A 26,053-nucleotide genomic window follows, 5' to 3' on the forward strand; every position below is an offset into this window, starting at 1 on the left:
TATTTTTAATAATATAATTATAGTTAATTATATTTTGTAGCACTGTGGTTCAATTTTGAAAAAGTGTCAAGTGGCCCTCTGGTCAAATTACAATAACAACATCTTAAATTTTTATATGATTCACCTTGTTTTACTGAACTATCTGTCCAGTTATTTTGGCTTAATCTCTGATGTTGTTGCTTTGTTAAAATGTCCAGATTTAGTTTCTTGATGCACAAGATTATATTCTTCTCTAATATGTTCCAGTATGTTTCATTTACTGGCCTGTAATGCCTCAACACTGTCTGCAGACAAGCAGGTTTGGGTCTTCAATAGCATCTTTTGTTGCCGGAGTTACATGTTGTTTGTCTGGGTTTAGGATGAGCTTTTAAGTGTCTGTTTTTGCCTAGTTTGCAGTACGTTGCTTATCGCTACAGTGTAACTGTTGTTCCTGCTGCATTCCAGTCATCCAACCTCTTCTCAGGTGACTTCTGTTCATTTCGTTTTATTAGGATTTTAACGTCATGTTTTACACACTGGTTACATTCATGACAGAAATGGATTCATCAGTTCACGAAGTTATGCCAAACACAGTCATGGACAATTTAGCATCTCCAGTTCACCTCACTTGCATGTCTGGACTGTGGGTGGAAACCGGAGCTCCCTGAGGAAACCCACACAGACACGGGGACACGGTGACTTCTGGGTTCTGTATTACCCCGCTTATGTGAAATTCAAGGACAATTTGTGGTTCCATGAATCTTCCTAGTGGGAGAATATCAAACCGGTTGTACTGACAGGGATGTTTAGGGTGTTTGCTGCGGCTCTGTTGCATTTTCCAAAATAATTTAATCTCTAAAAATGTCTAAACGTTCCATCAAGTTTACCAGGATTGTTACTGGGTGCGTAAAATCTTCCCAGCTTGTAACTTTTTTATAATAAAAAAAGATAATTTTTTAATTTAGATGAGAATTGTATTTATTTTTGCATCATTTATATGTAAAACTTTAATTTAAAATCATATATCTACATAATCATTTTTGTTTTAAATGTATAATAACCCCCTTTTACTCAATTCTCTGTCAAAGACTGACATGCTCAACGCTAAACCCATGTTGACCCAAACACTTGTTGGTTATCTGCCGCTGCTCTGTAAAAGAAACTAAAGCATTTGTTTACATCCCATTAAGGCAGCACAAACAAACACAAAACCCCTTAAATAACCACTAGGACATTTATAAAATCTTACCTGAACCTGACGTGCTCTTCAGGGCCGAACTGCATCAAGGACGACACGTTCTTAACCCCCTTTAACAGAACAGGGCTCGTTGGGGCCTGAAGGTAAGCTGGGTGTACCATCTGCCCCAGGATAGATAAACCCCAGCTAATCACAGCTGTCCACCAATCCCTGGTCTTGTTCTATCCAAACTCACACCTTCTGCTGGCTGTTAGCACTTATTACTGGTACAGACTTTAATACTGGGCCGCCACGGAGTAGCACACATAATCTGACCTACAGCGGGATTAACATATGCTACATGTACATCACATCCATCATTTCTTCAACTCATTTCTTAAATGGAACAATTAGGAAAAATGGAAAAATTATGTAAATAAAAAACATTTAAAAAATAGTTAATTTAAATTCTTTCAGAAGTTATATTGTAGGTTTCCCGGAAATGTGCTGGATAACAACAACATACATGAAGCATCTTAAATTATTTATTAAGACTCATTTTATGTTGTTGATTTTGAAGTAGGGGCTTCTCTGTGCTCCTGCGAGCCAAAAAATGGGTCACAGAGAAAAATAATAATTAAATCAACAATTTTAACAAGCACAAACACTAAATAAACTTTTACACAAACGCCCCCTTGTGGAGGATTTACATTACATCTTGTAAACTACAGTGGGACCAGATTGCCACCAATTTCATTAATAAACTAGATTTTGTTTTGTTACGTTTTGATGCATCGTTTGTGTTGCCTGGGTCACAAAAAAATGTTTAGTTGTATCCAGTTACCCTGATTGCATTACGCTTCACCTCTTCCGATACAACCCTCCACTGATGACTGAGGAGCTGCGCAACTGACACGCCCCCTAAGACACTTGTGCAGTACAGACTGCATCTTTTCACCTGCACAAGGCGAGTTCATATGTGGATCAGCCTTGTGTATGGAAAGCCACACCCTGATCAGCATTATTCCTCTACTCTCTAGCAGAGGTCATAATTGCATCAGTTATGAGGAACCCTGGTCCGGCTTTCCCATTCCTGAACAACAGCCAACCGTCATTTGTGTAGCCGCCCAGTCCAGCCGGATGGCAGAGCTGAGATTCGATAAGATGTATTGTAAATCCCAGCTCTGGTGTGCTAGTTTTTGACCATTTTTACTCAGAATAAGTAAAAGTTCGGGTTTTCCTGTCGACCTTGGCAGAGACCACTGTTCCATGTACATTTTACTCATATAAAGTTGTTTGTACTGATGATTTGTACAACCACTATGATGGTTAACACACACAGTCATTCACAAACAACAAGGATTGGACAAGTTTGTGCCAGAAGTGTTTATTCAGAAGCTACACTAGAACAAGAGCGTTGTTTACTACCAGTGTGGAAACTGTTCACCTCTTTACAGATATGATATTGATCAGCGAAATAAAAACATGTCTATGTTAAAAACGCATCCCTTTAGTTTAAATAAATTAAAATCACACACAATAAATACAATGTTCTACAAAACATGAGTTAAGGCATATTTAAATTGAGCAGTACAGCAAAGTAGCATAAAAATAAATCCCAGATGAAAAACAAATCCGTTCTTATGTAACAAAACATCCGACATAGGATTTATCGCTCCCAAACACTGTGAGTACCAGTAAATAAAAAAAGAAAGCATCCCTATGGCCAAACTGTCCAAAAATAATACAATTTATTGTCAAACAAATGAGGAAAACCTAACCATGGGTGTGTTAAACATCCCATTCCAAAACCATGGGCATTAATAATTATGCACCCATGGCAGCTATAAGGGGAGGGAGTTCTCAAAGATTTTGGAGTGTGTATGTAGCCCCATTTAGTCAAAAAAGAAGGAGAATATTTAGGAGAGTTTATACACTGATGTTCCAAATTTTCCTGAAGGTGTTTAACAAGGATGAAGTGATAGTGTAAACACTGTTCAACGCGTGGATCTGAAAGTACAGAAATTATTAGAAAGTAACACTGAGGAAAAAGTCAAATTAAATCTGGGTTGTACATTAAAAATCCAGCAGGACAAAAATACAAATCTAAACCGAACTGATTTGCTGAGCGCAGAATGAAGCTTTTGTTATAGCAGTAAGATTCTCCAATTTTATTAAGCATTACAAGAGAAGACTTAGCAATGTTACTATGTTGGCAAACAAGCTGCACAACATACTAATGCAAGAAAGCAATCATTAATGCAATCAAAAGTCATCTAATTAAATATTAGATTGCTCTAAGATAGTTATAAGCCACAAATACATTTTTAATTTTTACCCTGACTGTATTAATGCAAGTGAGTAACACCAACACATACAATTCATCAAACATATACATGTAAAATATGATCAAATTTAAATAAAAGAAATACTTTTCTTAATCTAAAAACATCCCCCTCCAGCTTTCAGCTCACACTGTGTTGTCAAGTAAACAAATCTGAAATGTCACACTGTTGTGGTCCAGATCACAGTTCAATCCACAGAGAAATAATTCACTAGTATATCTGGATAAAGTTTGTTTGTTTATATTTATTAGGATTTTAACGTCATGTTTTACACTATGGTTACATTCATGACAGGAACGGTAGTTACTCATTACACAAGACTCATCAGTTTACAATTTTACCCCTGTGTCAAACACAGTCATGGACAATTTTGTATCTCCAATCCACCTCACTTGCACGTCTTTGGACTGTAGGAGGAAATCAGAGCCCCCGAAGGAAACCCACACAGACACGGGAAAAACATTCAAACTCCACACAGAAAGGACCCGGACCACCCCACCTGGGGATCGAACCAAGGACCTCCTTGCTGTGAGGTGATAGTGCTACCCACTGAGCCACAGTGCCGCCCCATCTGGCTAAAGCTGATTATAATAATCCTGCACTTTCAGCTCTAGCAGTTTTTTAACAGTCATTAAAACAACTTTTCTTAATAAGCTTATTATAACATGTTTTAGCACAAATAAAAAGTAACGAAGTCAGAAATCTTAGCCATGTGAAACGTAAACATGTACAATACAGTGGCCCAAGTCTGATTTTCTGCTTTTTGTGCACAGTTTTGTGGTTTACAGCAGCAAAAATCCCTTTGTTACTGTATTATGTGGTAATAATATCTGTGCTATTTATTGTGTGTAATATGACCTCAGTCTGAATGTTCTGATTATTCAAAACATAACTGTGTATATTAAAACTACATTTGAATTAAAATGACTGAAATACTGTATATCAGATTATAAACATTGAAAACTGATATTCAGAATTTAACCTTGCAGAGTAAAAGTAGCCAAAAGGAAATTAAACACATCAGTCGAATTTACCTGTTAACAAATAATTAAGCTCTTGTAAGCACAAGAGTTATTAAATAAGTAATTAAGTTATTTGGTATGCTAAATCCCCTATCTTAATCTTAATTCCACATAATCATCCCAATATAGTAGTAAACATATTAGAACCAAGCTTTTTCTATATACTGTAGATTTCTATATATACACCTTTATCACAATATAGAATATAGAATATTTCATCAACATCATTATAAATAAAGCAAAGTGAATAAACCAGATGTGAGCGCTGCAGCCACTGGCTGTTAAACTGTAATTACAGCAAGCAAGCCCCTGTTCCCAGGTATATTTGCAGACCACTAAGGGCAGTAGAGGGTTATCATTTGCACAGTTTTAAACAATAAGAAGGTTAGTGTTAGGTAGCACTATGAATAGAATTTAAGGCAGCTGATTGGTTGCTTTGCTTTCAAGCAACGACTTCATTGGATGTAAAGAACTGTTTCTGGGACAAACTGTCAGGACGTATAGATATCGTGCTTCATGTGAAAACTGAGCCAATGAGAGAGATCGATCCTACACTTAGGTACAAGACAGTCCAAGAACTTTCTTATTATAATGCCATGCCCACTTTCTGTTCAGGCGCCCTGGGCAACCCAGGTCCTTACACAGCATTGATGATCGAACCCCTTAGTCCGGTCTTTCCCACCCAGCGGACTTGAAGCCAGATTTGTCTGCTGCAGGCATTAGCCAACTGTGCCTGCTAGATGGCATCCAGCCGAGATTCGAACCCGGGAGCTCGGAATCTTAGCGCCAGTGAAAACATGTTTTTATGGACCTGACTTTGTGTACTGGGGCACAGTTGAAAGGTGAAGCAGATGTTATATAAGTAAATGGGTGTACATCAAACACCTTAGCTTATTAATTAGAGAGTGGTGTCCACATACTTCTGGCCATATAATTTATTGATTATGTACATAAAGTATGTGGACAATTTAGTTAAGTAACAGTAATCGCACAACTGACGACAGGTAGTACGCCAGTGGTAGTCGAGTGGGTGGAGCTTTGGGTTATTAATCAAAATGTTATGGGTTCAAACCCAGGCTCTGCCATGCAGCCACTGCTGAGCAAGTCCCTTAACCCTTCGACTCCAGGTGTGATGTACAATATCTGAGGACCCTGTGCTTTGACCTCAGCGTCCAAACAAGCTGGGATACGTGGGAAAAAGAATTATGGTACTGTACTCAGAACTGCTCTTCTCTCTCCTCACATAATAAAGATCATTGTGCAGTAACACATTAACAACAAAAACAAGTAAAAAAAAGACAGACGTTCTACAAAAAAAGCAAATAAAAACTGTGAATACTTTGTGTGAAATGTTTAACATCATTAGGTTGGTTCTTTCTTCTCCTCACATTCTTTATATACACAACTAAACTCCCTCTGGTGGCAACACCAACACCCGCATGTCCTACCATAGGAGGAACCCCCGACTCATGCGCTTTCTGCATTTCCTTCATATGTATCTACATTAGTTTAAACACTCTACCAAAATCCTTTAGTATTTAGTGTGTGTGTGAGTGGGCTTGTGAATACAGGGTTACTGGATTTGGCAGGCTGTAGAAGGGGAGGCTTGGCAGCAAATGCACGTCTGGTTAACCGATTTAGGAGGGATCAAGTCAAGATCTTCGTCGTCTGGGATTTCGTCCAGACGGTAGCCATCTTTCAGGAGCTGAATGTTCAGGTCTTGGTTGATTTGCTGGAGAGGAAACAGCAGAAAGGCTTTGTTTAGATAGAGGCACGTAATGGGATTGACTACAGTACTGTCTGGTTATTTTCAGTAATGAACTGGTACACCACATAGCCAAAAGTGGGTGTACATCCAGCCATGTGCTTGGTGGACATCACATTCCAAAATAATGTAGCTATTTTCCAAAAACACGCCATGATAGTAATTAAATCGATTAATCTAAACTGACCATAAGTCTGTACGTGAATGGGTGAACATGCAGTAGAATGGTACCCTGTTTCAGAAAGACTCCAGTGGTTCACACAGAGTCCTTACCCCAAGCATACTAAACACTTGGGGTGAATTGGAACTTCCAGTTAGATGTTATAGGGTGATGGTTAAAGATGGCGCATCAGAATATGAAGCATAACTGAGATTAAACTTCTTATAACCAGGACTTCCAGACATGGTAGGGTTAACATGATGATTAAGAGAGGTTAGTGTAGTTCATAGGTACCTGATCCCTCATAGATCTCACCTCGGCTGAGGAGTAGCCTGATGAAGAGTATCTGGACATGTCGAAGTCATCGTCACTGAAAGAAACAGACTGAAGATCAGCAAAAACATAAACTTACAGGTGTAACTAAAGTAAAATAATAGGTCGTTTTTGTTGTTTTTCCTGTTCAGCTGCCTTTTATAACAGTGCTCAAATTTGGCAGACTTTTTTTATCTTAATATGACAGTAAACTAGTACAAATAGACAACAGTAGAAAAGTACAAAGGAAATAGCACCCCATAATGATTTGGCTATTTGTTGCATTACTTGTCATTTATGATTATAAAACCAATTATACAGACAACTGCTTGAGAATCAAGCACAAAGAAAGTAAAATCTAAGTTTTAATATCAGGACTTAGAGAACATGTGGGTCCTCTTTTAGTAATGGTGAAAGTCTCTGCTGTTTGAACAGGCAGAGAAGGTTCATTTCACCACCTACATGCTAGTATGGAGAAAAACCTTGATGCCTGTCTTCCTTGAGTCATTAGAATTGGAGGAAGATGAGCCAGACTTGTGGCTTAAAGGAAACAAAGTAAAGAATTGTGTTTAATAACAGCTTTAGGGCAGGTCTGGGTTTGCAGCTTGATGCTAGAAGTGCTGCTATTGCAGTAAACTGTCTGAGATTTAACACACTATCTAACCCAACAAATGGTTCAATACAATTATAGTGACATGGTTTACAATCAGTCAGGAGTCTGATTTACATAAATAAAAATTACTGTCCTTAACATTATACAATTATCTTTAAATGTATAAAGCTTACGGGAAGAACCTGATATTGTACCCTGAGGTTAATTTTGGGCTGTTAAATTGCTAAGTCATGTCTAAAGTGCCGACTAAATCAGAATATGCCAACTGCACCGTGCTTTAATGCTTAATTATTTTACGTCTTACAAATTCTGGAAACCAGACTGCTTTAAGTCAACAACTTTTTCACACCTGCTGGCATGATTGAGCTGAAAAGGACACAACGTTTAAAATCTTGTGGAAAGCCTTTGTCAAAGTGTGAAGACTGTTATTGCTGCTAAGATTCAATTTCAAATAAATGTACACGGTTTGTCCAACAAGCTCAATTCAGGTGTTCACAGACTTTTGGCCCAAGAATAAACATTTGCACCCAAATTTACAGGTGTACTTCTTTTAATCAACTTATCCAATCGCTAGGACCTTAAGGCTCCCCTGGTTCCCACATTCCCGACACCCCTGGCATTGATCCTGCCTGCTTTAGATGAATGAGCGCTGAAAGAGACATGGTAATGTGGGTTAGGACAGGGTGAGACCAAGAGAAAGAAAGCACATGTGAATACAATGAGAGACAGAACCGAGTGGGACATGAGTGATGTAATGTATGATACAATTATGGAGACATCAAACGAATGAAATCACAGCTGGCAGCTGAGAACAAAGAGTAAATAAACAGAGAGACGCATCACATCTGCACATCTGGGACTGACTGATGGGACTACATGCACGTCTATATGCCCCAGTCGATAGATTTAGGCATATCCGGTCTATCTAAGTCTAGCTAAGTCTGTCACAGGGAAGCCAGATATATTGTATTATGTTAATCATCTGATATTAGGGCTGCCACTAACGACTATTTTTCTATCGATTAATAATTAAGACTATTTTAACGATTAGTCGATTAATCTAAACGATTAATTTTCCTCCAAACAGTTTTATTTAGAATCTCATTTAAGCTTCTTTTATTTTAACAACAAACTGTATGGCATAATAATATGGCACAAAACTAAATGTAAACAGGGTTTAGGTCCATATTATCAAATTCTCAAGTGCTCCACATTAAACAAAGTGCAACACGTGTTTATGGTGTTCCGTACACAAAGCAAAGTGCTTAAACTTACAGCAGAAATAAAATAGTTAGAGGTCGGCACGTCTCATTAAGTCCAACATACAGTAACGACAGAATGAGCCCAGATTCTAACCTACACATTCACTCAAAACTTACTTTGAATTCTAAGCGATGTAAACAAAGTGGTAAGTGTTCGGGCGCATTGAAATGAGAAGCTTTTTGCGCTTTAAGCATCGTGGCAAGTGCAAAAATCGCGAGCCCAACGCAGGCAAGAGTGTGGCGGTCTAACTGAACTCGCTAAGAAATGCAGTATTCCAAGATCTCCGTGATTAAGAAGCTTAATGAAACAATATAGACGTGTGACACGGTGCTGGTGCTGCTGTGGTACCATCAAAGCTTTGCACGGTGTACAAACCACCTTTTTCTTTTGTGCCAGTTTTAAATATCACCAAACTTTTGATGATTTGGATCTTGGAAAACTTTGAGCTTTTCTTTGAAAGCTCTACAATCGGCCCCTGACTTCCGCAGACGGCATTTTTTAAGACTGTGCTTAATGCTGGCAACCAGTGACCGGACCAAATACGACTTAGGTCATGCACGCAGCAAGTAAAGCTGAGGGAAATCATATGAACGCTTCTATGAATGGAAACATTGTAGAAATTAAAAAGGATCATTTATAAACATAGTTTTAAAAACGATGCATCGACTAGGTCGACCAATCGCGGCAGCCCTGATATTATGCATTTCATAGTAATATGTACAAGTACACACGGGCCTCTAATAACATGGTTATAATGCATAATATTGAATTTCAATATAAGCTTTTACCACACAAATATACCTGTCTGTATCCAGCGCTACCAAGGGTTTCTCATCAGGACTCTGATCTAATGATGAGTAGCCTTTATTAGGAACGACCAACCTGCAGCAGAAACATGAGAAAATAAAGCTATATCACAGTAGAAAAATAATATAAGCGCTAAAGCATAAACGTTATGTCTACACAGTACTAAAGATCCTATACCGGTGTTGAAGACAAAGAAGACGGTTTAATATCCTCAAACCCTAAGTCCTGTTACATTTGCTCAGTAGTTCGGTCCTGGATGGACTAATTAATTTTTCTCACCTCTTTTAATCCCAGCATGAGAACGCCGAGCGCTCTTCTCTCTCGCTTTCATTAGCATTCACACACGTTGTGTTCTCACACTCCTGCTAGGACTTCATGCCTGTGTTCTCTTATAGGGCTTGCGAATGCGGCGTGGTGCCCTGGCCGGCCGCCATATCGATCACTATCGCTGAAGTAGGCTTGTGAAGGCTGAGATGTGCTTCTTCAGACAGAACGGCCTGGCGGATTGTCTGAAAGCCTTAAGCTTTTGTGGTTTTAATAATGGTGGGAGGTTCTGCGTTGTCAATCAAGTGGGCAAACATTTTCTTAAGCATCAAGCTTCGAGAAGACCTCACAAATGGTGTGTAAAACACATTGCAGTGAAGTTTAAAAGTGCACCATTTGTGAGGTCTTCAGGACCTCACTTGAAGATTTTACCATATGGATAGTGTTTTCGGGCAACAGTAGGACTTCGTAAAGTTGCCAGGTTAAGCCCCAACATCGCCAGGTTGTCACTGTTGAGCCTCTAAACAAGGCTCTTAACCCTCAATTGCTCGAATTGTATTCAGTCACAATTAGGGATGTAACGATGCACCACAAGACAGTTAAAAATTGATTCACATGTGTAACGATTCAAATGGGTTTACATGTATAATGAATCGATATTCACTTTAAACAGCAGAGGGCACTGGCGCTATTTACCTTGCCTGGTTGACGTCACTACAGGGTTGCCAGGTTCGGATTTTTCCAGCCAAATGTATTCATGTGATTGTCATCATTTGTCTTCAATTTAATTTTGTTTTAAAAAAACGGGAAAAAATCGTATCGTGAACTCAGTATCGTGAATCGCATCATGGGTAGAGTGCATCGTTACATCCCTAGAGACAATTGTAAGTCGCTTTGGATAAAAGCGTCTGCTAAATGTTGCAAATCTAAATGTAGGCGTCAGGCTTCTTAATGACGTGTTCGTGATTCTCTTTTTGCTGGGCGTCCTCTTCCTCTTTTATCTTCAAGTACTTCAAACATGACTGTCTTTATCAGGGATTGGTTCTTCTCATAATGTGTCCAAAGTATGAGAGCTTCAGGTCCATTTATCTGACCTCTTTGCCATCCAAGGTACTTTCAAAAGTCTTCACCAGCACCAACATCTGAACCATTCTGATCTTCGTTTGGAGAAACAGTTTGTGTTGATCTTTCACTCTTGTTTTGCCAAGTGCAGGTCAATGAGTGCTGGTCTTCCTCTACTTTATTGTAATGTATTAAATTATTAATCCTCATACTTGACTTACCGCGTTCTGGCCATCACGTTATTTTTTTTGGGTTGCTGATTGACCGGACTTCCTGCCGTTCCATTTTTCGTGGCGCCCTTTCTGGCCAGCTCTCTCTGTTTCTCTGCAGACAGACAGAAACCCATTAACATTACACTTCCAGCAGTAGTAAAGACGTATCAAGTTGTCTAATCAGTACCGCACAGCAAGTATTTTATAACTCATAATAATATCAGTAACCATGCAGAAATCCAGCACTGAGTATCAATTTAAGGGTCACTTATGAAGTGTTTTAACTTTGTACTTAAATATATGAACAAAGGTGGATCTGTTTCTAACAATTTATTTACATATGAGGCATTTAGCAGACGCTTTTATCCAAAGCAACTTACACTCATCATTGAACACGGTTTAAGAGATTTAAGCAATTAAGGGGTAAATGGCCTTGCGATGGTGTGGCTTGAACCAACAACCTTACGATTACTAGTGCAGTACCTTAACAGCTAAGCTACCATTGACCTTGTATATTGCAAAAAAAAGCCTTTTTGAAACCAATAATTGAAAATATTAGTGCTTTGTTGCAAAGCTGTTGATAGCAATAACAGCTTCAAGCTGTCTACAGTAAAAAATCATAGGCATTTAAAGCACTGTGGTTTAACTCAATCTCCTAAGGTTAATGTCCCTCTATTTTATTTTATTTGTTGTTTTCTTGGCCAATGGACGCACCTTGGCCGATATTATATGTTATATAGATGTGATATTTATATTTGTACTTGGCAGACACTGCTATTCAGGGTGATTTACAATTACTACAGGATACCGTTTAAGCGGGTTCAAGTTCAAGCCCCTGCTCAAGGGCAGTTTGACAGTGGTGGGGCTTGAACCCTCAACATTCCAATCAATAGTCCAGTATCTTCAGTACTGAGTCACTAATGCCTTCTGTCTACTCACATAGTGCCAAAAACACAGGATGGTAAAAGGAGTAAAGCTCACCGATCTTCACTTGCAGTGGAGAAGGCTTGTAGCTGATGGTCACACTTTCAGGTTGTCTTGATTCTGAGTCTTCCTCTGTTGTTGATGTTTCTGCTGGATCCTTGGCAAAAACACACACAGAGAAAATGTTACTTATACCTATAAATGATTAAACAGCAAGACCCAAATATAAAGCAAATCAAGCGGGATGATGAAGAATGAAGAACCAAATCTTTCAACATTTGATTGCACGATTACATTATCAACATACACACGAGCGATGATGGATTAACGGAGCTGTAGGAAGTTCTTACTTCTCTATAAAATGTAAATCAAACTTTGACAAGGCTTAACATTAGTAGCATGTGGTTTGAGTTGCTGTAACTGCTTCCTACATGCTTATGTACAGACTGCATACAGATCTCATTAGCCAGGGAGCAAAGCTGAAGCTCTCTCCTCACCCATACATACATCCTTACCAAACAATCACTTCAGAGCTGGCTGGAGATTTCAGGTGCTTCAGTTTCAGAACATGATATTTACGAGCTGCCGTGTCCACTATAGTAGGTTGTTGACAGGCAAAAAGGCATCATGTGTATGTTTAATGCCCTGTTTCCACTATGTGTATACCTGCAGAAAACAGGTAGACACAAAAACTGCTTTCACACATGCCCAAACACACTGAACATCAAGATCTAATCCAATCAGGACTGAAAGCCAAAACAAAAGCGCAAGTGTGAAAAAGCCCAAAAGTGAGGAGCAGCAGTAGAGATGCTACACGTGAAGAATGTACTGCGGATCCTTTAGTGAGAGTCTAGACAGGCTGAGTGCTGGATTAAGCTGTTGGTACTCCACTGAGACTGTATGACTCAGCACAATCTCCATAACTCAATTTAATATCTCTTATAGAGCCATAGAGCCAGATGATGTCTGGGACAAAGCATTGTTCTGACGTTAAAATCAAGACACTCGATTGGCCACCCAATAACATCTATTTTCTTTCATTTAAATATTGCCACTGTTGATCTGGCAATGTGCTTTGGATCCCAATCCTACACTTCCCTAACTGTTTATGATTAGGATTTTAATGTCATGTTTTACACACTTTCAGTTACATTCATGACAGGACAGGTAGTTACAGCTTACACAAGATTCAAGTTTTTAATGTCAAGCACAGTCATGAGCAATGACTCTACTGCATGTTTTTGGATTGTGGGAGGAAACCCACACGGACAGGACCAGAACTGCTCCACCTGGGAATCGAACGCAGGACCTTGTTGCTGTGAGTCGACAGTGCTACCCACCGTGCCGCCCCTCCTCCGTGCCCTACCTTAATTGTTCCATTAACAGCTGCAAAAAAAATAGTCTAAAACATGATGCTACCACCACCACATTTTACAATGCAGATGCCTTTACCAAGCTAATGTGCTAATTATGGTAGATCAATGAACTAGGCTGACCAGAATTTTGACTTTATTTTGCATTTCTTTCATGGACAGAAGGTACTGAAAAGACAGACCCTCAAACAAAATGCTCAATTCTCATTGCAAAGTATTTAAGGACAGCTGATCCACAGCTTTCATACACTGATGTAGATGTACAATCAGAAGGGTACCATAAAATGATCTCTTCATTTGAGTGAATTGGCTGCCTTTTCTTTATTAATCTGTTTTCTCAATAAATGATTCTGAATAGGAAAGTCCCTCAATCCCATAGTGACCCCGCTACTATTTCCTAAACAACATGCCAGGTTTTGGCTCAGTTCGGACCCTTAATAACACTGAGAGGAGAACACAGGGTGTCTGTTAGTGGGGGAGTATCACTCTCCACTCCAGCAGAGCCAACAGAGCTTTCATTATGCACAACATGGAGCTACAAGGCACTGAGGTTAAGCATAAAAGACCAATCAGAGCGCAGCATACTATGTATATAGACTGTGGGACTATGTTTATTTTCTTACTGATGTTTCTAAATGGGCTGTAAAAGCTGAACATTATGATACACGGTGTGATTATGTTTTGGAAACCTCGTCTGTAACACAGAACATGTGGACGAGCCTCATTTAGGTCCAGTATACACTCAACTACCGGTAACAAGCCTGCACACACACCACAAAATATAAAAATAGTATTCAGTGTCTTTTAGAATCAAGACTGTATTTTTTAGCTGTACTAATTAGTTAGAGCTGGCACAGAGCTGGTGCAAAGCTGGCACACAGCACAGTACCTAAAAAGAACTGAGAGCAGAAATTGGAAAGCAGCATGACAAGTTACTTCTACTTGAAACTAAAACAAACTGTTTTTTATGTTGCAGATAAACTACAATGTTAAACGTGAGTGTGGACATTTCAGTGGTTGACAACACAAAGCCTTTACACTAGAAGTCAAAGACGGGTATATTTGTCTGTACTTAGTAATAATAATAATAATAAGAAGAAGAAGAATTACAGTGGCAACTTGAAACTCAACGTCAATTGGTTTTGAGAGTGGCGTCGAGTTCAAACGACGTTGAGTTTTGAGGTATTTTTTCCCATAAGGATGTATGAGAAACTTGTTAATGCGTTCCATGGTTCCGTGGACTTGCATATATTTTAGGCTCATGTAAAATATTTGGTTTGTTTTTGACACGTATACACTGAGAATAAAACAAATAAAGGTATAAAAGCAGATTCTTACAATTTCTCAGAACCTCGAGCTGTAACACAAGTTTAAAAGTGAAACAGTTAGAAAAACACAGATACATGTGGATCTTTCAGAGTGAATCTGATGGTTATTCCACACAAATGCAGATTCGTCTCATGTTCACACTTTGATGACGTTTTACCGCACCGCTCAAGCCGAGCGCGGAACAAAGCAACAGTTCATTGTTAATATAAAATTAAATAACTAGATTTAGAAAAAACAAGAAAAAACAAACTAAACACGTGGAGGGTGTTGAGTTTGAAAGATTTTGAGTTTAGGGGACGTTAAATTACAAGGTGTATTTGTTTCTTGAAATTTCAGGTAATTTCAAGGTAATTTTTGCTCTTTAAGACTTCCTGGCTTTTGTTCTACCTTAAATGCATTTATTTCATTCAGTTTTATTTCGTTTTTAAGCTTTTCAAGCCTTTTTCTTCTGATATTTTGTATGTGTTGTATTTGTATATTGGCATTATTTAAATTATATCGCTGTAAATAAATGATTTAATAAATCATGAGGAGAAAGCATTAGGCAGATCACTACTAACCAGTCTTATACTGAACCCCACAGTTTTGCCCTGCTGTTCAATGTCCCCAATGTACAAATGTACCTTTTACTATTCTTTATTTGCTTTTTAGATGTTAATTTAGTTTAGTGTAACAGAGGAGGTTCCTCCGCCTTCGCTTGGCTTCCCACTGACTGGTTTACATGTCTTGCCATTATGCATTTACAATGCAGCAGCCTGGCTTGTCTTCCATCTTCCTAGATTTACCCATGCTGCATTTCCTTTCCTCACTTTCTGTAAAAGCCAGATTTAGGAGCTAATGCTGGTGTTAATCTAATCAGTGCTTTCATTTGAAGGCTAGTAAAGCATCTGATGGATTTGAACCACTAATAGAGCTCATCTAAGCAGAAATAAGACCCGTAGAAGCTATATTTGGCAGCATAGAGGACCATAAATCAATCTGTTTGACTGGGAGAGCGACCTATGATACCAGAAAAGCCCCAAACAAACAAACGTTCAAATATAAGAGTTTTCGTTTGACTATATTGGAGTCTGGAGAGTCTTTGCAACACTTTGCACACTACTGTACTAAATAGTACGACTAATTATGACACTTTGAAGTAGTGCTGGACAATAATTCGATATCGATATATATCGCGATAGAAAATGTTTCAATAACGGTGATATGATTTTTAAACAAATTCGATCGATATGCATTACGTCAGTGCGATTTGCCCGTGTTACTTTTTTGCTGAAGCATTTTTGCTCGCAGGTTCCCACAGGGACGCAATTCAACAGCGCACCTCAAGCGAGTAGTTCTCCATCAAAACAGTGCAGTTATACACTCAACATCAATGTCAACCACCAACACAATTACAGAAAAAGTACCAGTACTGAGTACTAATACCAGTTATTAATACTACTTCTTATTAGTTGTGGTGCGCTACGAGTAAAGGTTTTCCTCCTAATTGGGCGGTTTTTTTTCAAAAACAATTTAATAGCATTTAAATAACACTTCTATTGAAAAGAGAATATTCAGTTTTAAGAAGCCCCAGCATTGTAAAAGGCTATTAAAAGTAAAGTCAATTTTCAATGCTGATTTGGCTTAATAGTGTTGGTCAGTCTGTGTCATATTCTTGAAAGAAAATTTAAATTTGTTTTCCATGCATTAACGCTGGCATGTTCTGGGGTTTAAATGAGTCTCATCAGTACACACAAGTTTGCAATCAAATGATCAAGTATTGCAAAGGAATATCTTTGAAATTCTGTTAAGGTTATAGGCTATATTTGAGTTTTTCACAGGGAAAATGAGAAAAAATAAAAAGCTTATTATGCTGGGCTTGATGTAATTCTACATGGCACTCACTGCCTGTATAGGTAAACGAGTGAGTGACCAAAACATTACTAGATCAACAGCTACTTGCCACATACAAAAATAAGGTATCAGACAGTTTCTGTGCCACCCCTGTGTGAGCAATGGTCTCAGTCTGGCCACCCATATGAAAACTGTCTGGCTTTGCCACTGTCCACAGTTGAAAAAGAAGCAGACAAAATAGCTGATAAGAGATGAAGGACTAATTCAGTCGTGTATTCAGCTTGTATTTCTTGCCAGAAACCAGAAAAGAGGTTTGCAGGTACAGCCATCCAATTTTGGTGTTTTTGGCAGTTTTTCTGACATTTGTGTTATTCATATCGATATCGGAATTATATCGTATCGACCGAAATTAGGAGTTATATCGTGATATATCGTCCAGCCCTACTTTGAAGGGTTTAGTTATACAATATTTAGGATACAGAATGTTGCCTGGAAATCACTTGTAAACCAAGTCCATATGAGTAAAAATCACCAAATAACGTTTGTTAAATGTAAAGCTGTGTCTCGCAGCTAAACAATATAAAAATCGTCATAAAATAAATAAATATTTGTATAATAATAAGGGACAGTGGTAGCCTAGTGGGTAAGGCTTTGTGCTATCAACGGAAAGGTTGAGAGTTCAAATCTCAGCTCGGCCATGCAGCCACTGTTGGACCCTTGAGCAAGGCCCTCAACCTTATCTGCTCCATGGACGCCGTATGACGGCTGACCCTGCGCTCTGACCCCAGCTTCCAAACTAAGCTGGGATATGAAGAGAGAATTTCGTTGTACTGTACACGTGTGTGTATAAATGACAAATAAAGGCATTCTATTCTATTCTATTCTATTTAAACACATAAATACAACAACATAGTTGTAGCTACTACTAGTGAATCTAACAGTCAATGGAAGACATTATACCATTGAAACTATTATAGGAATGTCTAACAAAAGTAATTTAATACCACATTTACAAAAACACCCACCTAAGCAAACACCCACCAGATAACCAATAATGCATGTACAGACGTTTGTTGTAAGTAGTAATGTTAATGATTAACCAATATGATGCTGTTGGTTAAAATCAGCTTGAGATCAATAAGTGGCCCGGAGATCAGAAAGAGTATTAAAGAGACTCACCTCTACCACCCACCCCTGTAAGATCTTGAGTATAAAGGTGAAACTGTATAGACATGTTGATATAAGGCTTGGTAATGTGTTTCATATTTTGATGGGATCCTATAAAGTTGACGGTTTACCCTTAACTGTTGGCTAATGATTGGTCAACGTTTTTTAAAGTTGGCAAAATTGGCATCCCAAGCTGTAAGCTAAGACAACCACATAAAGAAAAAATAAAATATACGAAAACGTACAACAACCACTTGTTTGGTAGTGTTACCATTGTCATTTTAACGAGTGGCAGGTCTCCAATCAAGCTGACACAGACTGTCTGCTGTCAAACCAGTGTTTAAATTCACATAAAAAGAGTACATTGATGCTAAACTGTATCCGCCACACACCAGCAATCAGCTGATGTGTTGGTGACCTTATTATGTTACACACACCATGTAAAAATATACACATTTATCAAAACACAGATGGTGCCAGATTTACACAGCTATTCTCTCCACAATAGCCTAACAGCATTAGCATGACAAAGGAGGGGTTCGGGAAGACGGCTGGCTCTCTAAATAGTGGGATTCCATGAAAGAGAGGGACACAATATCACTCCAGGCTACGTCACCTTATTCCAGCTTCACTTCAATGAACTGATGTCAAAGTGAGCTCAGTGGACTATTAACAGTGATGTACACTGCACACAGGCTCGAGGAAGATTGATCACTGAGCAGGTCGATGTCTGAAGATGCCGTCTGACTGAACAAATAACTGACATGACAAACCCTGTTTATGAAGTCTGATCATTTTTAACTGGCATGGAAATTCATGTGGTTCATAAAAAAAGTCAGAAGTACTGTGCAGCTTCTAATTCATGGCAGGCCTGATTAATGGTGGTTATTGGATTACATCGGACCATTCGGACACATTTCCTTTTATCGTGAAGTGGCAGTTTTGGTTTCCTATTGAACCTTGGCACAGAGACCACTGTTCCTTGTAAGGCTGCATGGTAAAACAACATAAACAGTCTAACAATTTGAACAATATGACGTGTTTACCAATCTACAAATTACTTTCCCTTGCGTGTAGATTAGTCTAATAGAAGCATTCAACCCATTTCTAACAGGGCCAGTGATAGCTCAGTGGTTAAGGTACTGGACTAGTAAACAGAAGGTTGCCGGTTCAAGCCCAGCCACCACCAAGTTGCCCCTGTTGGGTCCCTGAGCAAGGCCCTCATCGTGTTCAGCTCATTGCGTAAGTCGCTTTGGATAAAAGCGTCTGCTAAATGCTGTAAATGTAAATGTAACAGATGTATAAAATCTATTATATGCTTCCATGGTGGCAACAGTTTGGAGTAGACCACTGTAGTTATGCGTGCACACAGCCATGACCATTTATTTACATTTGCAGCATTTAGTAGACGCTTTTATCCAAAGCAACTTACTGAATACAATTTGAGCAACTGAGGGTTAAGGGCCTTGCTCAGGGGTCCAAGAGTGGCAACTTGGCGATGATGGGTCTTAAATCGGCAACCTTATGATTACTAGGCCAGTACCTTAACCACTGAGCTCCCACTGCTCCTTGACCCTAACCCCTTTAAACGTCTTTGGGATAAATTAGAACGTATCTATCTATCTTTCCATCAATCTATCTATTAGTCCCCCTTTAAAGTGGAGGCTGTTATAGCTGCAAAATGAGATTAAAACAGGTTCATGTTAATGCCCAAGGTGTTGGAAGTAAATGTCCAACAATAATACATGGCAATACTACAGTACATCTATCTATCTATCTATAAGTCCCCCCTTTAGAGTGGAGGCTGTTATAGCTGCAAATGTTTATGTTAATGCCCAAGGTGTTGGAAGTAAATGTCCAACAATAATACATGGCAATACTACAGTACATGTTCTAGACTGATGTGGGTTAAACAGCTGTAAAAGCAGAGCCTTGTCATTAGCAAACAAGACCACTGAGGGACAACACAACAACTTACTCCAACCTTTCTAACATCCATCCATCTATCTGTCTGTCTATCTATCTGTCTGTCTGTCTATCTATCTATCCATCCATCAGTCCCCCCTTTAGAGCAGAGGCTGTTATAGCTGCAAAATGAGATTAAAACAGGTTCATGTTAATGCCCAAGGTGTTGGAATTAAATGTCAACCTTTCTCACATCTATCCATCCATCCATCTGTCTGTCCGTCCGTCCGTCCATCCATCCACCTACCCTATCTACCCTATCTATCTGTCTATCTATCTTGTCCTGACATTTACATTTTCGGCATTTAGCAGACGCCTTTATCCAAAGCGACTTACAGTAGTGACTTGCTCAAGGGCACAACGGCTTCAACCTGGCAATGGTGGGGCTTGAACAAGTGACCTTTTGATTACCAGTCCAGTATCTTAACCTGACCTGTCTATTAGTCCCCCCTTTGGAGTGGAGGCTGTTATAGCTGCAAAATGAGATTAAAACAGGTTCATGTTAATGCCCAAGGTGTTGGAAGTAATGTCCAACAAGCTGATAGTCAGGTGTCCATATATTTTTTGGCAGTGATACATGTTCTAGACTGATGTGGGTTAAACAGCTGTAATAACAGAGCCTTGTCATTAGTAAACAAGACCACTGAGGGACAACACAACAACTTACTCCAACCTTTCTCACATTCCCTGCAGTCATTTTGTTCCAGAATAAAATACATATTTATGCTGTTAATATGATATTTTTATACATTTTTCCACACACACATTAATGACACAGTTGATCAGATACTCACCAGCGGCTGCATCTCCGAGTTAACCGGCGGAACCTGAAAACGGTCAATTTCCTCCATCATGTTCTCAAAACAAACCACCTCTGACACAATCTAACCTCGTGTTTACAGTAATATCATAAATATAAATCCGCATTGAATCAGTCAGAATGTGAATTTAGAAACACGCAGTTGTTTAAAATCATTTCTTCTCGTCAGCTCTAGCGGTTTCACGGCTCAGGGGTGACTCAACGTCACAGCGTTATCCCAACCGTTTTCCGGTAACCCCGCCCACTGCACTGCGATTGGTCAGTTCACTAAAGCACATAAACCGGCCACTGTGTTTTAACGCGTACTAGCATACTAGCATACTAAACAGTATAATAGTATGCACGCCATAAATGCATTGTTTGTGTTTCGCACAGCCTACTGCTTAGTACAGAAGTATGCAGAAATAACCACATTTCTATACAGAAACACTATATTTCCACAAAAAAGCGGTCTTTAATGTTGCCTTGTAAATACTGTATTTTAAACAAAACATAATAAGAAAAATACATTTTAAACGTCATTTCACAATCTACTCAGTAAATGTACTTTTTCAATATAAGGTAGTTTAAATAAAGTAAATAAAATAATCAATACAGTATCAATAACTGAATGGTTAGTTACTAAACAAACAACTAAATAAAAATATATATTTAACACTATGGGGGCAGTGATAGCTCAGCGGTTAAGGTACTGGACTAGTAAGCAGAAGGTTGCTGGTTCAAGCCCCGCCACCACCAAGTTGCCACTGTTGGGTCCCTGAGCAAGGCCCTTAACCCTCAATTGCTCATCGTGTTCAGCTCATTGTGAAATGTAAACACATCAACACATCAACACAGAGCCAGATTTTACATGATGTCTCAGAACAATAGTAATAATAATAATAATAATAATAATTTCACACAGGTATTTGAGTTTTAAAAAAGCTTCCAATACAAGTATACAAAATAAACAAAGTAAAATAACAGCAATTATGAATGTTTCGTAATAATGTTTATATTATTTTATGTAAAATTAAAATAATTATGGAAAAACGCTGTCTGTAAGAAATTTGGCTGGTTCTCCCCATGTCAGGGAGGGTTTCCTGTGGGTACTCCAGTTTGCATTGATGTGTCACTGATAATAATAATAATAATAATAATAATAATAATAATAATTAATAGTAGTAGTGATAATAATAGCAATAATAGAAAAAAAAAAAATAGTAATAATAATAATAACAATAATAATAGTGATGATAATAATAACAATAATAGTTGTAATTATTAATAGTAATAATAATAATAATAATAATAATAATAATAATAACAATAACAATAATGGTAATACAATAATAATAATAATAATAACAACAATAATAGTAACAATAATAATAACAATAATAGTAATAATAATAACAATAATAACAACAATAGCAATAATAATAACAACAATAATAGTAATAATAATAACAATAATAATAACAACAACAATAATAATAATAATAACAATAACAGTAATAATAACAATAATAATAACAATAATAACAACAACAACAATGATAATAATAATAACAATAACAGTAATAATAACAATAATAATAACAATAATAACAACAACAACAATGATAATAATAATAACAATAACAGTAATAATAACAATAATAATAACAATAATAACAACAACAACAATGATAATAATAATAACAATAACAGTAATAATAACAATAATAATAACAATAATAACAACAACAACAATAATAATAATAATAACAATAACAGTAATAATAACAATAATAATAACAATAATAACAACAACAACAATGATAATAATAATAACAATAATAGTAATAATAATAATAACAATAATAATAAAAATAATAATAATAACAATAATAGTAATAATAATTATAATAGTAATATATATCCACGCTTTTATTTTTATTTTTTTTACAGTTTTTACATCTTACTGCTTTTCTTTTTTATTTGCATATTGGTATTATTTGAATTATGTCGCATATAAATAAAATACATAATAAAATAAATACATAATTGTATAAAATCATTAGGAGAAAGTAAGACAGATCACTACTAGCCAATCCCAGAAGAGGTGTCGAGATTTGTCCCAATACGGGTGGGGAATTAATTAACGCTACATTATCATTTTACTTCCGGGTGTGTGACCCCGCCCATCTTGATACGTTCATGAATAATTTAAACACACGCTCAGAAACAAGCTGGAGGTTTATGTGGCAGGAATGTGTGTAACAGGAATGTGTGTAACAGGAATGTGTGTAACAGGAATGTGTGTAACAGGAATGTGTGTAATGCAATAAAAATAAAAGAATTATCAGCAATTTTACCAACAAAATCACGAACACTTACCACACAGCAGCATGTTATTACTCAGTAATATCATAACATGGATGCATGTTGGCGTTCTGCTGTGATTATCCTCCAAATAAAAATGTTTTATCTAATTTGTGCAAAATGCTCATGGTGTAAATATATACTAGTTAGATATGAAAACTCCTTTTGGATCATAGTGGTTTTAACTTAAAGTCTGAATCCCTGTAAACAGCACAACAAAATTTGGATTGTGGATGTGACTCTCTGTCAGAAATCTGGCAACCTTTAAAAACACTTAATTTAAACACAAGAGCGGCACCAGGGCTCGGTGGGTAGCACTGTCGCCTCACAGCAAGAAGGTCGCGAGTTCAATCCCGAGGCGGGGCGGTCCGGGTCCTTTCTTTGTGGAGTTTGCATGTTCTCCCCGTATCTGCGTGGATTTCCTCCGGGAGCTCCGGTTTCCTCCCACAGTCCAAAAACATGCAGCCAGGTTAATCGGAGACACTGAATTGCCCTATAAGTGAATGTGTGTGTGTAGGTGTGTCTGCCCTGTGATGGACTGGTGCCCCGTCCAGGGTGTTACTGTGTGCCTTGCGCCCATTGAAAAGCTGGGATAGGCTCCAGCACCCCATCCCCCCCCCCCCCCTCCCCGCGACCCTAATTGGACAAGCGGTTAACAGTGAGTGAGTGAGTGTGTGAGTGAAATCAATACATTGTTTAAAAACCATGTTAATAATAAAAAGAAAAAGAAAATATATCGGTGTTAATATGTTTGCGTATATGGATGAGTAAAGACTGAATCACTTCTATTTAGTGTTTAACAGACTTTTACCAGTTGCACAGCTGTTCCCCTAAGACCAACTGGCAAAGACAGAGGTACAGCTGTGCCCTGCTTAATTTTGTGTGCCCAAGTAAAACAAGTAATATAAAAACGCCCCTGGGAATGCCTGTGTTGGGTCAGTATGCCTCAAGTCCTGCAGATGGAGCTTTAGGATAATATATGACTGTTATCAGGCGGGCTGATTGGTAAAAATATTTGGCCCCTTTGTGATTGCTTCCATTTTTTGTTAACCGAATAATCTAACACTCATATCACCAGTAATTTCTTCCATAATATACGAGGGATGTTCCAAAAGTTTCTGCACTTTTATATTTTGGTTGAAAGCGGTGAGGGTGTAGTAGGAGGAGTAATCGGTCGTGTCTGAGAGACTGAGAGACGCTTATAGTCCGGATTTAGCGCCATCTGATTTCCACCTTTTTGGACACTCAAAGAAGCTTTAAGGGGAAGAAGATTTTCATGTGATGATGATGTGAAAGCAGCGCTTCATCACTGGCTATGCGGTCAACCAAAACAATTTTTGCCGATGGCATAAATAGAGTTTTAAAAAAGTAGAGGAAACGTTTTGAAGAACCCTAAACATTACTGCTTACAGTACATTCTGTGGCAATAATGTATTAATGTAGCCTCATGGTTCACAACGGTCACTCCAACCAGCAGAGAAAGGCGTGGGCCTAAGCCAGGGTAGTTTTGAGAACTACACTCCCTAGGGTCTCAGCACTAATTGGCAATCATTGTTGTCAGCTTTGGGGATGCTTTAAAGCCAGGCTGGTACTGCAGCTCTGTGCTGAGTCTTTGTAAGGTAGTCGGCTGTTTTGGTGCCATCTGCCTTTAAGTTATACTGTAAAACAGAGGACTGGGTTACCGAAGAACTTTTTCTTATTATTTATGAAACAGTCAGTGTTGTCCGTTTTCTGAGGGCTGTTCAAGTTCGCCTTTAGACAACCACCTGGCTGTTTCGCTCAGGCTGTAGAGCATTAGCTTTGGCAACCAATAAATAAAGGCACATTTGCATAGAAGTTATTAAAAAGTCTTAACTCTGGGGACTTGCCTTGTAGCCAGACTTAATGGCAAATAATGGCAGATATTGGATAAAATCATGTATACAGAGGGTTTGACTGGGATGCACATTTTTATAGCAGAATAAAAATGCTTGGAAAAAGCAGAGCAACACATGAGCAATTCAAAATGAATAACAAATATCCATGAGTGGCCCGATCCTGAACAGTGTTTGCTATTAACCATATAAAGTAAATCTGAACAATCTTCTCTCCCAGTTGTGGGTGGTTTCTAACATTTGGTAAATTTGCACATTACAGCACATTAGCAAAACCCATTTTTCCTTCTACAAACCCATCAAGAGATGAAAATGTTCGTCTATGGCTTAATATTATCAGTCATTTACAGATAAAGACCCATCTGAACCTAATGGAGGGTGACATGCTCATCAAATTTCAATATGGTGTTTGAAGAAACGTTCTAAAATAGTGCGTTTAATTATAATACCTTATTCAACGAGATCATCAAACAACACAAATAATAGGACGGTACATTAAACTGCTTTCATTACCAGTAATGAGCTCGGTAATATATTTTTTTGATGGAATGCCAATTTACATTTTACATTTGCATACAGTCATGGCTCAGATTGAGACGAGGTAAAGAAGGCACTGGGGATCTCTCATCAGGATAGAACTAGACTTGGTGGGGCCCCTCAAAAGTTGATTGGTCGATTGCTTGATTGCTTTTCTAATGTTTTATTTTGCTCAAGGTGTTGGTGGGTCTGGTCGCACCAGGAACCCTGGGAGCAAGGCAGGAAATAAGACCAATCTGCCAATCCACTAATGTGCAACACACTCACACATTCACGACTCACACATGTTAATAATAAAACAAACAAGTACTTATAGAAAACAAAATGATGTATTACCAGACTTCCTTTTGTCCTTCCAAGTGTTATAGTGGTATAGCGACAATGTAATTAACCGTAATGATTATGTAGACCCCAATCTATGGCCACCTGAGTGCTGGGGGCCTCCCATTCTCCATTCTTATCAGGTGTGTAGAACTAATTTATATAATAATGTAACCAGTTAGTACCTGCATTGAATGATTAACTGGTTATAGCACCTGTATTGCAAGTTTGTCTTCATTTAAAGTAAGAAAATGATCCAGTGGTGAGTTGTTTTGTGCAGTGTGCTAACTGACAGCATTTGTAACACCTATCAACAATAGAATGCAGGTTCGAGAGGACTCGTCTGTTGGATTCGCTCGCCACGTGCATACCACTGTTTACCACTGTTCCTTCCTTGGACCTCTTTTGATAGATACTGACAACTGCCGACCGGGAACACCCCACAAGAGCTGCAGTTTTGGAGATGCTCTGACCCAGTCATCTAGCCATCACAACTTGGCCCTCATCAAACTCGCACAAATTCTCACGCTCGTCCATTTTTCCTGCTTCTAAGATCAACTTTGAGGATAAAATTTTCACTTGG

At 38.2% G+C, this 26,053-nt stretch overlaps 1 protein-coding gene across 2 annotated transcripts; it reads right to left on the reverse strand.

Annotated features, from left to right (window-relative positions):
• Window positions 1-2,527: 2,527 nt before the first annotated feature.
• fam219aa (family with sequence similarity 219 member Aa) lies at window positions 2,528-20,668 on the reverse strand. Of its 2 annotated transcripts, none has more exons than XM_063011783.1 (6): window positions 20,367-20,668; window positions 11,963-12,062; window positions 10,991-11,093; window positions 9,438-9,518; window positions 6,764-6,818; window positions 2,528-6,255 (listed from the first exon to the last, which is right to left on the reverse strand). In XM_063011783.1, the coding sequence occupies exons 1-6, from the start codon at window positions 20,424-20,426 to the stop codon at window positions 6,097-6,099; spliced, it is 558 nt and encodes a 185-aa protein (XP_062867853.1). In that variant the 5' UTR covers window positions 20,427-20,668; the 3' UTR covers window positions 2,528-6,096. The 2 variants fall into 2 exon arrangements, with proteins under 2 accessions (XP_062867853.1, XP_062867852.1); XM_063011782.1 differs by having other exon boundaries at window positions 6,743-6,818.
• Between the last annotated feature and the right edge of the window lie 5,385 nt (window positions 20,669-26,053).

This window comes from Trichomycterus rosablanca, chromosome 16 (assembly GCF_030014385.1).
Source record: "Trichomycterus rosablanca isolate fTriRos1 chromosome 16, fTriRos1.hap1, whole genome shotgun sequence".
NCBI lineage: Eukaryota > Metazoa > Chordata > Actinopteri > Siluriformes > Trichomycteridae > Trichomycterus > Trichomycterus rosablanca.

Excerpts from the sequence above, each read along its gene's own strand:
- fam219aa (XM_063011782.1), bottom strand. The coding sequence starts at position 20,426 with ATGATGGAGGAAATTGACCGTTTTCAGGTTCCGCCGGTTAACTCGGAG. Across the intron at positions 11,094-11,962 it reads TCCACTGCAAGTGAAGATCG|AGAAACAGAGAGAGCTGGCC; the intron begins GTGAGCTTTACT and ends GTCTGTCTGCAG. Across the intron at positions 6,256-6,742 it reads TGAGATCTATGAGGGATCAG|CAAATCAACCAAGACCTGAA; the intron begins GTACCTATGAAC and ends TTTCCTCTCCAG.